This window comes from Apus apus, chromosome 6, assembly GCF_020740795.1.
Source record: "Apus apus isolate bApuApu2 chromosome 6, bApuApu2.pri.cur, whole genome shotgun sequence".
In the NCBI taxonomy this organism is placed as follows: Eukaryota; Metazoa; Chordata; class Aves; order Apodiformes; family Apodidae; genus Apus; species Apus apus.
Window position 1 is genome coordinate 31,740,913 of NC_067287.1, and position 15,433 is coordinate 31,756,345.

General features: G+C 38.0%; 1 protein-coding gene across 8 annotated transcripts in view; it reads right to left on the reverse strand.

Annotated features, from left to right (window-relative positions):
- The window catches only part of MYO1B (myosin IB), a 112,414-nt gene continuing 96,981 nt past the window's right edge, over positions 1–15,433 (reverse strand). For 6 of the 8 annotated variants that reach the window (XM_051623215.1, XM_051623218.1, XM_051623216.1 and 3 more), the window contains 8 exons: positions 13,869–13,955; positions 10,664–10,738; positions 10,125–10,259; positions 9,130–9,236; positions 6,214–6,346; positions 4,540–4,692; positions 3,508–3,635; positions 1–1,263 (listed from right to left, as the gene is read on the reverse strand). In XM_051623215.1, the coding sequence (XP_051479175.1) occupies positions 1,140–1,263; positions 3,508–3,635; positions 4,540–4,692; positions 6,214–6,346; positions 9,130–9,236; positions 10,125–10,259; positions 10,664–10,738; positions 13,869–13,955 (942 nt within the window). In that variant the 3' untranslated portion in view covers positions 1–1,139. The remainder of the gene's footprint in view (positions 1,264–3,507; positions 3,636–4,539; positions 4,693–6,213; positions 6,347–9,129; positions 9,237–10,124; positions 10,260–10,663; positions 10,739–13,868; positions 13,956–15,433) is intronic. The other 2 variants (XM_051623221.1, XM_051623220.1) reach the window with 1 other exon arrangement.

Below are 15,433 nucleotides of genomic sequence, written 5' to 3' on the forward strand. Positions count from 1 at the left end.
CAGAATTAGAACAGTTTTATTACCATAATAGCAATTTATATACAAACCCCCAAATTAAGGATTTTTTTTTTTAATTCTAAGTATCCTTCCCAAATTGACAACTGTAGTGTACACTCTAAAAAAACTGCAAATTAACAATACAAATCTATTTTAACCCCTACATTGTCTATGCAGTCTGCACCAATCCTCTCTCTTGCACACAAAAATGTATTATAAATAATTTTTCACAAAATGTCATGTAGGTTTTATTGCACATTGTACATGCCAATATCGAAAAGAAAGGCTCAAACCTTTCACTTGATAACTAACCTAGCAGTTACTTGTATTATGAATACTATTGTCTTTTTCAGGCTCTAATCTTAACTGATAATTTAAAAGAGGAAAAAAAAGCAGAACAGAAAATATGCCTTGAACTGTATAGCTTTTGTGAAAGAAACAAGCTGCTTTAATTTTACTGATTTCTACTGTATAAAGTCATTATAAACATCTGACCTAATTAAAAATCCTACTTGGAAATTTCTGCCTTTTTTTTTTTTACTACAAAATTATGCATATAGCTGCTTGTATAATCATATATTCCTCCTGTTTTGCAGAATTAGATGTTCCTGTGCTCTATTGACTAAACAATCAAGTTACAAGGTCCTACCGTTACCGACAGGAGTTTGTGTGTGTGTGTCTGTGTGTGTGTGTGTGTGTGTGTGTGTGACCCCAGTGGTGGGCAAGCAAGGAGCCTGTCACCACCACAGCCTGGTACAAAAAGACACTGGGCATAAGTGGTCATCAAGCACCAAGGCCATGTATACTTCCTGTCAAGCAGATCTCTAGACTAAGGAATATGAGTAATTTCTCTTTAATATGTGGGTTTAGGGTATGCTGCACTAAAGTATGACTGCTACACAAAGAGGTTGGTTTCTGTATATGACAGATAGATGCCAGCTGGTAAAAACCTGCATTTGGAGAGTTAAAACTCTGGCGTGAACAAAAAGATTAAAAAGTTGATTGATCAAATGTTTTGCCAAGGGTTTCTAAAGCTATTTAGCCACCAACAGCTCCAGAAGGGGATAAAACCAGCAAAACCAAACTAGAATTGCACTAGTACAAAGAAATGAGTCCATGAAAGGGAGAGTCACCAACTGCAGTTAAGGAACAGCCACTTCGAGGAGCCGGTTGTTTTTTCGCTTGCAAGTTGGGATGTTGCCATTTTTCTGGCTGCCTTGTATGAACTTCACACATACTTTGTCTTGTCTGAACTGGACCAGAAACCTAGGAGAGGTAATAAGATACATTTTAGTTAAAGGTGGAAAGAAACCCAAACAAGCAGGAGGGGTCTATCCGGTTAGTTCTGAGCATCACTCCAGAAGGTGGCACTTTCAGGTCTGTGTTATTAGTAAGAGCTGAGGAATAATAAAAAAGCCAGATGTTATGGTATGGCTTGAGTCTCCTTCAGGGAATACCTCTTAATTATTGCCATTTTGCCTGTAACTCTGGACCTATTACAATAGTTAGTTTGCTATTCCTTTAGAAAGAAGGCAGTTTAAATTCTAATTTCTAATTTGGAATTAGAATTTCTAATATACCACAACTGCCGCAAAGACTGTTTCCAACTGCTTCACCAAAGGGACTTGACTGTTTTTATGGAAGGAAGCTAAATGTTTCTGCAGCAACATCGGTGTTCTTTTTCTGGTTTATGCTTAATTTAGTATATCTGATATTTTACCAGCTCGCATACTTTTAATCCTTAGTTAGCTATTGCAGTCCCCTGCTTGGCAATTGGGAAAACTCTCTTCCTTCCCAGCAACCTCCAAATTTAGATATTTCCTAAAGTCTAGGATAAATCAACCTGGATTTGACTCTTTTTTACTGGAAGAAGAACTTCACTGAATGCAGAGAATTGTTTAAAACAACAACAACAAGCAAAAACACCACACAAAAAAACAACCAACAAAAAAACCACAACAAAACCCATCAGGCTCCCGTGGAGCCTCAGACTCCTCTCTGATCTGGGTAAAAGCCACAACCAGGGCAGCTCTGCCTTTTGGCTCACATCCAGTGGTTGCTGACCTAAAAAGTCCTTTGTAATACAGCACATTTTCCCTTTTAGCATCCTTAAAAAGTCCTCCAGCAGAGACCAAAAACTTCAAAGAATTTGTTCTCCAGCCGGAAACCACCAATCAAGCTGACAGAGAGCTCAGGGGAGGAAGTGGCCTCTCCTGTGCTGAGCTGCCCTTCGGTCCTGCTTTCCTGCTGCATAGCCCTGGCACTCCAAGATTAACTTGTTCAGCACTTCCCACCACACAAGCATCCAGAAAATGCGAGTGGGTCTTATAGCCAGCACCTCTTGTCACCAATGCTGCACCTTCCCAGGCCCACTGCTTCAATATTACATATATAAATCATGTGTCTCTTACTAGAAGTGCCCCTGGATCAACAGCACTTTTGCTTGTATCAGATCTCTTCCCAAAATGTAGTGTTACCCGAGTCAAAATAAGGCCACATCTTCTCCTCAGTCCCTAGTTGTATCTAAACTGTAGCAGGAAGATGACAATACTGCTTCCCCATCAACAGAGATGGAAGTGCTAACAGCTTAACATTATTTAGTCTGGGTAAACTCAATAGCAATAGGCACTTGTGTGTTCTTAATCTGCAAGACAAGAACAAAAACCACATCCCAAAATGCAGGACTCCCAGACAGCAGACTGTTTTCCAGACCTAAGGCAGGCAGGCCAGACCACTGCAATGCATGAACTTTGTTTTAGTAGTTTCTCCCTTTGTAGCCACCATTAAACTAGAAACTTGGGACAGCCAGACTCTTTTAGAGGCTAAAAACACACACCCTTGAGCAAACTGAATCACATCTGGTAACCAAACAATAGAAAATGGCAGATGTGACTTCTAAGGAAAGAGCAATATTAGCCTTTAAATAAACCCTCAAAACTGAACAGATACAAACTGTACTGGCCATCATGACTGTGGCAAACAAGCAGTGCTTTGCAGCCAGAAAAAAGGTTCCATTTTTGCCTACAGAAATTTTAGTTGACAATCATTAAAGGATTCCAAATTTTATTCTTTAGTCAAAATTAATAAACCCTCCAAATGAATGCTACTGAAATTAGGGGGTGCTTCACACAACAAGCCAAGCACAGACATTTTTATTCCATGGCTATAAACACAGCAAGTCCAGCTCTTACTTAAGGCCAAAATACAAAACTGCACCAAGCAGAAAGAAATGGGGTATCCATTAATTCTTCCTTCAGCAGCAATTCTTTTTCATAGCCCTGTCTGAAACTACCTTAGGAAAAGCACATTTTATCAATGACTTTCAGGGAAATTAGAGCCAAAATGAATACTAGAAGTAAGTACACATTGAAAACTGGATCCTTATTTACAATTATTCTGCCAAGAGAAAAGAAGTATTAGTTACACAACAGTGTTTTGTTAACATTAGATACTTGACTTTTTAGCATGTTCTATTAAGGAAATGCACTTTTAAGCAAACAAGAAACATACTCATCAGATATCTCAATGTTGAGCTTCTGTTTGGTTTGGCTGAGTGTAGTGCGGTAAAGTTTAGTGGCCATTTCAATAAGGTGATCACTGCTGAGCAGGAAATCTCCTTTACCAGCTGCTCCTGAACCCTGAAACAGAAAAGAAAGTAGTTAGGATTACCAAGACCTAGACTACCAAAAATATTAAATGGCAGCCAAGCAGGAGATTTTACAAGGAGTCTTCTCTTCCCAGTGCAATGGAACAAGTCTATTGTCTTGTAATTTAAATCAGGATGCAGTGCAGTGTACAGGATCAAAATGAAATTCACTCTCAAATAAACTACAAACCCATTGAGGAAGTTAAAAACCTCTTCTGACACCTTCATTTGTCCTGCAAAACTGTAGTGTTTCTGTATCCCTCTTTTGGCTACACCACAGCAAGCTCAGGGTATTTTTAGACAGGAAGAGAAGCCCATTACCAACACCAGTTTTAGGAGGAAGGTGGACAGCATGAAAAGACACTATATATCATATTCTTCAAATCCATTTAAGCTAGAATGTAAATACCAATTTAATGATTTTAGCAGAGTAATGCTCACAGTGAAGCAAATATAGCAGTGAACTAAGCTTTTTAGAACTGAGTAACTAAATTAGCTGTGCAGTTATGTGGATTTCTTGGCATCCCATAAAGAAGAGAGAAAATACCCTGCCAGTGTGTCAGGAAGAATTATATGAGCAGCTAAAAAGGAAAACACTGCCACGAGGTCTCCCAGCCAGATTAAAGGCCCATATTACAAATGGAAAACTCTGATCTTGAAAAAGCTACAGTGAAAGATGAAGTCTGATTTTCACAAGTAAATGATCATAATGTAGTAACTGTGCTCATTTAGTTTCAGTAGTTTTGAACAAAAGTTTTTACAAATGTGGCAAAGGTCAATACATTTATAAAACTACAGACTAACCACTGGTTTAATGCTACAAGATAATTATTAATCAATTTTTTATCACTGCACGTAAAACAGTCATACAAATGTATTACAAAGTTGTAACCAACCTCCTTGAGATGCACTGCAAAGAACCCATCATTTTGGGAGCTCATGGACACTTTGGTAACATCTCCCAGTGGAACCTCTGACTTGATATTCCCAGATTTTTGATCCGCAAGAAGAACATTATTTTTGGTTAATAAGAAAATCCTGGATGTAGCCTGTGAAAATACAAACATGCAAACCATTATGTACCTTTATGGAGCACCTACTAAGACCACAAGCAGTTCATAGACTTAATAAGCTTGGCCCACATTAGTAAACATAAACATTTGATGTTCAGTAAAAGCTGCACATCCATTAGAATCAGGGCAAATTTATGTGTCTAATTGTAGATTGAGAAGCTTAGCTCATTTTGGCACATAAGCTTAGATATCAACAGTTCCTTTAATTACAAGATTACAGTTACAAAACTCCGAAACTGAAACTCAGAAACTATGCAAAATCAAGATAACCTCATTTCTCATGCTCTGTCAATCCCCAGGAAAACAAACGTACATTTTCAGTGATAGCTAATTCAGGACTAAGCCTCACTATTTACTGTTATTCACCAAAACTGTGCTGCGGAACAACAGAAATCACATAGGTCTTTTCAGTGTTCTGCTCTGCCTTTATCTATTGGAATTACTCTTTAGGAGGATACACATTCATATTTTCAAAAGACAAATATTTTGGAAACATGAAAGTGTGTTCTTAAATTCATCTTAGAAAATAATGAGAAAGAAATAACTAAATCAATATACAGCTTTTTCTCCTGTAAATTTTTAAATAATAAAACCTTAACTATAATAATTAAGAAGTAGCTGTCTTAAGCATATAGAAGCGCAGCTCATTATTATTCTTTTCTTTTCTTGCAATCTTGAGAGCTGCAGTCTATGCAAATACAGGAAAGATATTGTCTTAATTTCATTAGTTTATCCTAAACTGGAAAATTAACTTGGCATCAACAACAGGCAACCTCATTTCACTCCTACAAATGCATAAATGTCATCTACATCTGAGAAGCTGAGATCTACTAATATTTAGACAGGTATGGTGAAAACAATTACATGTACTAAGGGAAGATAATACTTCCTGCTTTAATAAGTATAATTTAAATGCAAAACAAGCTCTGTGTTGGCAGAATAAGAAAGTACTCAGCGTATTTAACAGCTTTACTCAAATTATACAAGAAACTTGCTTCTTCATTCCAAAAAGCTTTTGATATCAATCAGAAGACAGGCAAAGCTAGCAGAGTATGCCACTCACAATTTTAAAAGATAACAAAATATGATAATCAGGAGTTTGAATGACAGTGTGAACCTTTAAAGGTTATGTTTTCTAAATACTCAAACAAGATTCTCTAAATACTTATTTTCTCCAGTTGGCATGTAGAACATTTAAGTTTTGTACAGAGATTCCATTTGGTTGTGAAACAACAGACTGGTGCCAGTTGATGAGATGCCATTTTTGTTTGGAAAAGTTGCTGAAAACTACAAATCTAAACATGATTTTTGTAATCTTTATGCAAATTTAAAATAGGTGCTTAAAACCAGCAGTTTATATAGATCCAACATTTCCAGTCTTGCCCTTGAATTTTTTTAATCCTCAGACTCTTACGTGACAGCAACAAAGTCTCCCTCTCAGTTTACTTATAAAAAAAATTATCTACTCTTCTGGATGAAGCAATGCCATATTCTTACCTTCCCATTAGCTCTATTGATCTTATTCACAACTTCTGCAATAATGATCTTTTCATCCACAGCATCTTTAAGCTTTTTGTACTTGGGGTTCTTGCTGATTTCCAAGTAAGCCCCTTGGAATGGCTGCCCAACACTGCCCAGCAAAAAGAGAAACATGAGTTAAATATGAATCACAGGGAAAAAGTAAAGCCACTGAAACACTCACATTTTGCCTCAGGCTTTGTGGAGCCAGGAGATGCACCAAATAGCATTTTCAATGATTCTACCTTGCCAGTAGCTTCCTTAAGTTTTGACACACCCTCTGCCAGGTAAAGTCATTTGCTGCTTTATTTTTAGCAAAATAATACCCTGATCAACCCAGAAACCTCTATTCACGTTTTCCACCTGCTTTTTAACAACAGCAGCACAAAATAATTTGCTGTGGTCTAACAGAATAATTAGAACAATACATAATTTAATGCAAATGGGGCTCTTAACATGGTGTTGGTTTATGCAGCACAATTGTCCTCCACCCTGCAGTGCCCTGAGCTCTGCCCTGAAGCTCTTCAGGTGGGTACCACTGCTCACTCACTACAGTGGTGTTGGCATCAATCTGTGCAGTGCCAGCATACTACATCAGTACATATGAAAATAACTTGGGAATTGCTTCAGAGTAGTATGGATATAGCCCCCAGCACATTATCCCAGGGGAAGGAAGAACGGAGGAGGAGAGGTAAGAAACAGTATGTGTATTAGACACAGAATCTTACGTATATTAACAGCACAATGATGGTGAATAAAGAGAAATCTGTCTCCAAAGACAGTAATAGGATTTCATTTTTCCTTGCTCTGGATATATTTTCCAGTTAAATTGGCCATATTGCTGTAGATATTAGACACAAGTACGTCCTTGCATATGCAAATAGTTTTTATTTAAAAGCACTCAATAACAGTCTCTGAAAACAGAGGAAATAAAGCTTCAGTAGGGCTGACAGCCCTGCACTTTCACAGTATTTCAGAGTGACAGACAAGAGCTGGCCTTCAAGATGTGCTGTTGTTTGGTAAACATGGGACAGCTCTTCATCAAGACTTGTTACCCCATCTTGATCCACCTCAGGGTGGACAGAGAGAGCTCTGCTATTAGTTAAGAATTGGTAAATACAGTTGCTGCTTGCTTTGTTTGGAAGTCACTTTAACTAATCACTTTAATTAAATTACAGCAAAAGTACTAAATGCAAAGCTTTGACAAAGCTGGAGCCCAGGAGGAACCAATGTATTATGTGGAATAATACTACCTTTGTAACTGCACCTCTGCACACAGGGAGGTGGGAGAGAAAAGGAAGGATGCTGGTGTTTTAGTACTCACAAGAAGTCCCTCTCCGTTCTTAAATAATTATATTATACACAGAAAATTAGCTACATCCTATGAATCATTATCACACTAACTAATCAGAACTTGTATACAGTAATTTCCTGCTCCCTTAGGCAAATTAAAAAAACCCAACAGGAGCTAATCAGCTCTGAATACAAGACAGAAAGAGATGGAAATGTTTCCAAATGAGTGCAGGGTGGGGAAAGCATTCTAGCTTTCTACTATTTTGGAGCTTTGGGGGTTTTTTGTTTTATTAATTAGCATTATGAAACCTTAGTCACCAAAACTGACTGCCTAAAGACTTTTTCCCTAATCAAATGATTGTGACTAACAACAGAATATCAGCACTCAAGAATGCCTTGGATAAAAGTACCTCAGATATATATATTTTACTTTAGAATATTTCATTGTTCAGTCTTGGTGTTAAAAATGGCAAACCAGGGAGACAAATAAAATCCTTTCCTTCCCAAGGAGCTCTATGCTCATAAAAAGACATCCCAAAGCAAATAAGGAACAAACCACAAGATAACACATACAGCCATTAAATAAGTGATCTACTGAAGGGAAAAAAGAAAAACATATACTGAGCCCGTTACATGAAAAAAGGAAATGTCTCAAGAAAAAGTGAAACAAACCAAAACCAATAAAACACACAATGAACAAAGCAGAGCTTGTCCATGCATAAAACTGGCCTCATAAATTCTTGCCAATTCCTGTTCCTCCCTATGCTGAACATAACTTATTGCTTTACAGTGCCTTGTTCCTGCTCAGTTCAAACCAGGGCTTTCAGAGGAAAACTCTACTGTGATGGAGAAGACCTTTGTTTTCGAGAAAAACAACATTTCTAAGCTCATATTCACTTAAAAAGTTTAATTCCACTTCTTTCAAGGGCATCAGATCTCTGTTTTGTTTTATTGCATGCAAAAAAAAAAAAGTGCATTCCTTAAGTAAAATCTGATACTACTGCACTTTCTTGAGTAATGTTAGCTCTGCAGATAGCAATGACAAGAATGTATCAGTTTTTAAGAACTCAATAATCTGAGGAAAAAATCCTTATTTGCAGATTTCACAATTTATAAAACCTCCAATTAAAAAAATACCTAAATTCAAATGAAAATCTAAGCACTTGTTTTGTAAATAACCTTTCAAGAAGATATAAATCTTGTTGCATGATGATGAATGTACTAAGCTTGTGCTCCCTGGCACACCTCCTCTGGAAGTGACAGTGTCACTTACAGCCTTTCGTCTCACTCTGCATTTACTGATTGCAGGAACCAGCCTGATGGAAACTAGGGGAAAGGGTGAGAGTTATTCCCTTCTACAAGTTCTCTAAACTTCTATGATGTGAACAGGTCATGGGGGTTAGAACAACAAAATATCACAGCTTTTGGACAGAAGTGCTCAGTACCACAGGATTAGTGGTACTGCAACATCTAAATGAGAAGCAAACTGAGGTCAACTGCCAGGACTGTAAAGTAAAATGATGGAGAGACATTGTCAAAAAATGCACTTTCCAGCTTCAGACAAAATCTTGCTTGGTTTCCCAAAGCAGAACAAGTCATTACCTGGCTGGATATAAAGCCTTCTTGTCCTTGAAAAGTTCACTGGCTTCCAGTTTTTCTTCATATATAAGCTTCTGCTGATCTGTGAACTGGTCTCTGTATTTTTTACACTACAAAAACATGACATATTAAACAAACAAAAAAAATTTATCTTTCCAAATCTGATTTGAAGCAGCAGCACCACAGCCTAATGTTTGCCTATTGCTCAAGATGCACATTCTTTCTATGCTTCTGAAGTGACTCAGCTCCATCTTACATGCCACTATAGCACAGTAACAAACAGCAGAGGTGTTCTCCTCCCCCATTCTTGATATTTCTGAATTACACCAAAAACAGTATCTAAACCATCTCATTTAATCACATTGCATTTGCACCTGAGCTTCATCTATCAGACACCAGTTCATTGGAGGACGGCACTGAAAGGGTTCACGGAAACATGTAATTCCACAGTTGTGGAAGTTTATGTAAGTAGAGAGAAAGAACAAAACACAGCTGAGAGATTAATTTTGCAGGCTCACAAAGAAAAATGTTCCTTGAGAATTCACAGAAAACAGAGCCCAGAAGATCAGTAAAACGTCTCATCAGCACTTACACAGCTTCACGTCGTTCTCTCCATCTGAAGATCCAAAACAAATCTCAGCTAACCACAGTTTTTAGTAAAAAATTCCACCCTGTTCTTCCAGTGCCCCAGTCCTGGCCATGGACACAAGTAGGACAAGCTACCAATTAGCAGGCAAGAGGCACGCTGCTTTACTATTAAGTTAAAAGCTGGTGGCAGGAAGCAATCCTCTCTCCCTAGCCCCAGAAAGGAGTAGGCAGGATAGTTATACTCGTTGCAGGCCAAAGACAATGATCAAAAGACACACTTCTTCCAAAGAAATAAAAAAATCCTGGCTGGAACGGGAAGAAATGCATCCTAAAAATAGGCTCTTCGTGAACAAAACTAATGAAAATCATGTGATGAAGTTCTGTACAAACTCAACCAGAATGCGTCCTACCCTCCACAAATGGAAAATCCTCTTTAGTTCCTTGTGAGTTGAATCCAAGAAAAGGTAAGGTCTCACTGGCCAGTTTTTATCTATTGGTGATAAAGAAGGCATCTTGTTCTTCATTTCCAGGAAGTATTTTTGCATCTGTGTTAAAATTGAAGCAAGATGTTCTATTAACGTTCAAATACCGGAGTTATTGAAATAAGCAAGGAAAAACAGATGCTCTGTGATTAAAAGCACAGGTACCAAACTGCAACTCTCTGTTTCAGTAAACCTGAATATAGACTTAAAAAGCCAGGTCTACTGAGAAATGCAGATTTAGATATCATACAGGTGTGGCAAATGCTTAGTTAGCGCCGTTCCAAAACACTATTCCTGTTCTTTCTTTACAACATCAGAATATTTAAGTTGTCATTTTTCTGTATGCTTAGCACGGCCATTTCTTTACTTAGACCATCAAGGCCATGGTACAGCTGTTACTTTTGATAGAAAACAAAAATTTAAAACACAGACAATATATATGTGCTTTGTATGGATAAAATACATACAAGTCTCTGAAGGGTAAATTCATAAATTTTTCTTCCAGCATTGGCTCTGAAGAATTTCCTGTACTCTCTACGGACCTGAAAAGTTAAACAAACCCTCAAAGTGAATATAACAAATGAATTCGTTTCCACAGGTGCTCTTTTATAAAGCTCTATGGCAGAAAACACTGAAAAAGCATACAAACATGCAAAGTGTCCCTTGAAATAGGAACACTAACTGGATATGTTCAAAAGATATGAAACAGACCATGGACAAAGAGGTCAGAAAGTTACCTCAGATGACCTGAGTACAGTAATTTGCAAACTTGACAAAGAATTTGTAATGCTTTGATCTGAAAATGCAAGATATTAAAATACTGTTGAACTCACAGCATTAAAACATTTTCATAGGTTTTTGCATAAAATTGGACTGGAAAACGTGCCATAATCATCAGCAATATGTATGATATTGTGTCTGAAGCAACACTGAACTGATATTTATTACATAGTTAACTGATGAACTGCTTCTAATTTTTCTCCTTTAAGATTCTTCATACACAGAGTTTCCTATAACTAAAAAGTGATATTTTTGTTTTTCAGAGTGGACTTATGCATGTCTTTTCACACAAGCAGTCTTCATTCCAAAACAAAGGTAAGTTTTTGGTGTTTGGTAAGAGCAGAGAAGAGACAAAGGTTGTTTAACGTCAGCAAACTTGAGATTTGCTCCTAACACTTATTTAAAATAAATAAAGTGATCGTTGAGGACCATTTCTGAAAGTGATAGTGATTTTTTATACACACTTGTAAATGCAAGTTTCAGAGTACTTGTTTTGCCCCTGGCATTTCTCTCAGTGCTAACTGGCATAGTGCCTAATTTCCCAAACTCCCACACCCTTAGTCCCCAGAAAACCCAACTTGAGAGAGAGCACAATTGCCTTGCAGTTTTTGTGAAGCCCAGGCTCCCATCAAGTTAACTGAAACATCCCCAAGCTTTTTCAAACTTTGGCACAGCCTGCAACACACCTGTTAAAAGTTTTGAGCAAAACCCAGGGAAAATATCGTGGCTTTGCATAATTTACCCCAGAGCAAATTTAGTGGTTTTAGCTAACTCGCTATGTGCTGCTGAATTCACTGTAACCAGAACATAAAGGGAAAACCCATAGAGGAAAAAACCTACATCAACTTACAAAGACAAGTTTGCTTGGCTTATCCTGGCACACCTTCTGCCCCATACTGAGTGTAATGCATGTTAAAATAAGCCAGTATTTTGAAAGCAAGGATCTGTCACCATTCCGGGATTTTAAAAATCCCACAGATAAGTGGGCTTTGCTTAATTACATATTAAGAGAGAACAAAACAGACAACATTCAACTGTCTTCATTCTATGCAAATACAGCACATAAATTTGTCCTCCTCACTTGATAAGAAAAACCATTAGAGTTCTCATTCACTGATTTTCTGTAAGGCTTAGTGCTCCATGATTAGTGTACATTCTTTATTTATTATTCAGGGATAGAAATTAACACACTCAAAACCACTCCAACCACAATCTTCCCAAATCTCACCATGTTCTCCTAGACTCTCTTAATGATGTTGCTTTGTATCACTCTTTGTGAGATGCAAGGTGTGCAAATTAATTTGGAACAAAGGGACTAATATTCACCCACGCATCCTATTGGCGCTGCAGGGAAGCTGCAAAGCAAGCACTGAGAAACGCAAGCCATTCCAGAAAAGCCTAAGTCTGGAAAGTACCAGAAATGCTATTAAAATCTACTTCTTGTACAATTAAAAAAGACTCAAGAATCAATGGTTTAATCTTGATCACTTGTATCAACTTTAAATCTTCACCTCCGCATGAATTGGGTGAAAATGCTTTGCCCTCAGACAAACGAGAATTGCCTGTGGTAGCAGTGATTGATTGGAATCACAGACTATGTTCTTATTCAGAAAAAAAAATTCTCTTTCAGGTGAGACAGAAGTGGCCCTTACACTATTTTAAAAAGACATGGAAAACCACACCACAGGCAGGCAGAAACATATCCCTGCTGTAATGTGCCTTAAAGGGTTTGGATTCATCAGTTTTCATTTAAATGCCGCTGTTTGATATAAAACAGCCTCTGAGTTCTCAGGAGGGACATATTCTTGTTTTAAAATCATTAAAACAGACCCACTTTGGCAGTAGTACCTAAAGTGTGATTCTGATCTGCAGAACGACTTCTTAAAATGGCTCCTTTGTATTTCCAGCTCTGGTTTCCATCGTATTGTAATGGATTTCTTATATACATAGATTATGCTTAATTTTATCTTTTGTAACTATTTGTTCCATTTTATCATTGTTAATAAGAATGAGAACATGAGAGCTGGGATTTATGCTGCATCATGAAGCAAATATTTTCCTTTTTTTACTTCTGTAGCCTACAACATCCCTGTCAGCACAAGTGACACCTAGCCAAAGAAAACTGATTCAGGTTTCCGCAGTTCTTCGGGACTGCATCTGCATGTCTGGAAGCTGTGTTAAGTAAATCATTTGAGCACAGACCTGAAACATCTCAAGATGCCATTTTCATAGTCTATTTGCAGAGCAGAATGACATTTTTCCAGGTTACAAATGTGTTTTCTTTCGCCAACCAGTCCTTGAAAGCAAAACAAAAAGAAAACAAAAGACTCTTGCACATCTCAGGTTTTGTGGGAATTCACAGCTGCCACCAGCCACAGGCAGCTGCATGCAATGCCATGCTCTAAAAGGGCTTGATGGAAGTGACAGGACAGGATCGTCAGCTTTACACCATGCTCTTGACACTGGGGTCCAGGGGTCCACCATGAGCAGCAGCAAAAGTCAAACAGCTCCACCCCACTTCCCATTCAGACAAGCAGAGGTCACGTAAGAAAATACATCCTTGTAATCTTTCTGGATAGGATCTTTGCCAACGTTGGTCAGGTTTTAAGTCAACAAGAATAGCAGGGTCCCTTTAATCTGGCATTTGTCTTCCACTTGAAAACTGAATTTCCTGATATGACAAAAACCACTGATGCCTAAATATTGCTGTAAATGAGGCATTTTCAGCTTACGAATTTTTCAGTAGAGTCCATGACAAAGTTCAGCAATGTAATTCTGTGTAAAAATCAGCCCTACCAGTAAAGCCCACAAAACTGCTTGTTTATGAAGGGTTAGTGAGATGCCACGCTTTATTGAGTTCATGTTGACAGATGGGAGTGTTGGAGAAAGTACCTTCAGTCCAAGCCAGTAAGCCCAAATGACTGCAACAGCATGCTTACGCCTAGCCTCCTCCTTCAAGCGTTTCAATTCCCTTCGAGCCTAAAAGGTTTAGATAGTGAACAAAAGAGACAGCCCGATGCAGGTAGCACAACGACCAGGAAAAGGCTTCTCCCACATAGAACAGCCAACTTACAATCAAGGTACAGAAAGACAGAAGAACAGCATTTAACCTTTAATACCCAAGGTGTCGGTGTGAATTGGTGTGAAGCCACAGAGGAGGTCAAAAAAGCCTCCACTGCTGCTTGAGTGGCATGTACAGGTGATAATTTTGTCTGCCCCATTATTTGATATCAGTGTTTCCACCTTTTCTTCCATGCAGACTTTGCAATCTGTGGCAAGTATCTTGTAACTTGATTCTAATGGAGAACTTTGCCTGCAGGAGCATGATCAAAATGATGTGTATGAAATTCAAGACTTAGTAAAACCCCCTCGATCTAGTCACTACTGGCAAGTGCCTGGGCAGAACAGAATCAGCTCTGAAACTATATATGTAATTGTGAAGCACTGGCACTGTATTGAGGGCTTTTATTCTGGGGGTTATTTAATCTTTATGCACTTTAAAAATTGGGCAGCCTGGTAAATTATGTCTGTCTTTATGGACTGAAGGCATCAAGCCCTCAAACTCAGTGCCTCCCTCATGTACCCAGAGACAGGCACCCACCTACATTTCAGCAATCACTGCCATTTTAGGAAAGCGATTTGCAAAGTGTTCTAAACACAAAAGCACGTGTAGGCAGCTTAAGAGAATCTCACACTTTAGGTGACACCTGTACATTTGTTATTCAGATATCTGATGAAAAAAAGTCAAGTAAAACAGAGTTCCAGAACTATAGGATCAGCAGCTGTAGTTGTCAGGTTACGTGTTGTCAGACAGACTTGTGCAGCAGCAGCTCCAGCTTGTGCCAGTTACGCTTTTCTGATGTAGCTGGAAAGGTTAATTTGCATTTGCAGAGGTAGGCTCTTTGAGAGACTGAATATATTTTCAGTCATCTGCTTGGAGCCAAAGCAAGGACAAGCAACAAGAACTCTGTAAAACAAAGTATCTGTCTTGTGAAAAGGAAGGAAACTGAGTACTTGAAGCCTATAGCTTGGGGGTTTTGTGGGGTTTTTGTTTGTTTGTTCTTCAGTGAAGCAAGCCATCTCTGAAGATAACTCCCCAAAACTTTTGTTTTAAATATTCCCTTGGGAAAAGATAAAATATCACACCAGTAACAAGTTTTATCTTTTATCAGATACTGTAATTCTTTTTCTAATCTTAATTTATATTTAGATTATTTCTATTTAAGGAATAAGGAGGCAATTTTTCAGAAAACATCTGTGAGCCAATTGATAAAAATAACTACTAAACATGTTAAGAAACATCTAAATCTACTAAGTATTTAAATGAGGAGCTCTAACACAGTTAACACTATTGCATTTATGGCATTACTTTCTGGATGTGTCCTTTTTAATTCCAAAGAATATTTTAAACCTAGGAAAGTAAATACCACTTCTGCATTACTAAGTCTTGGAGAGAA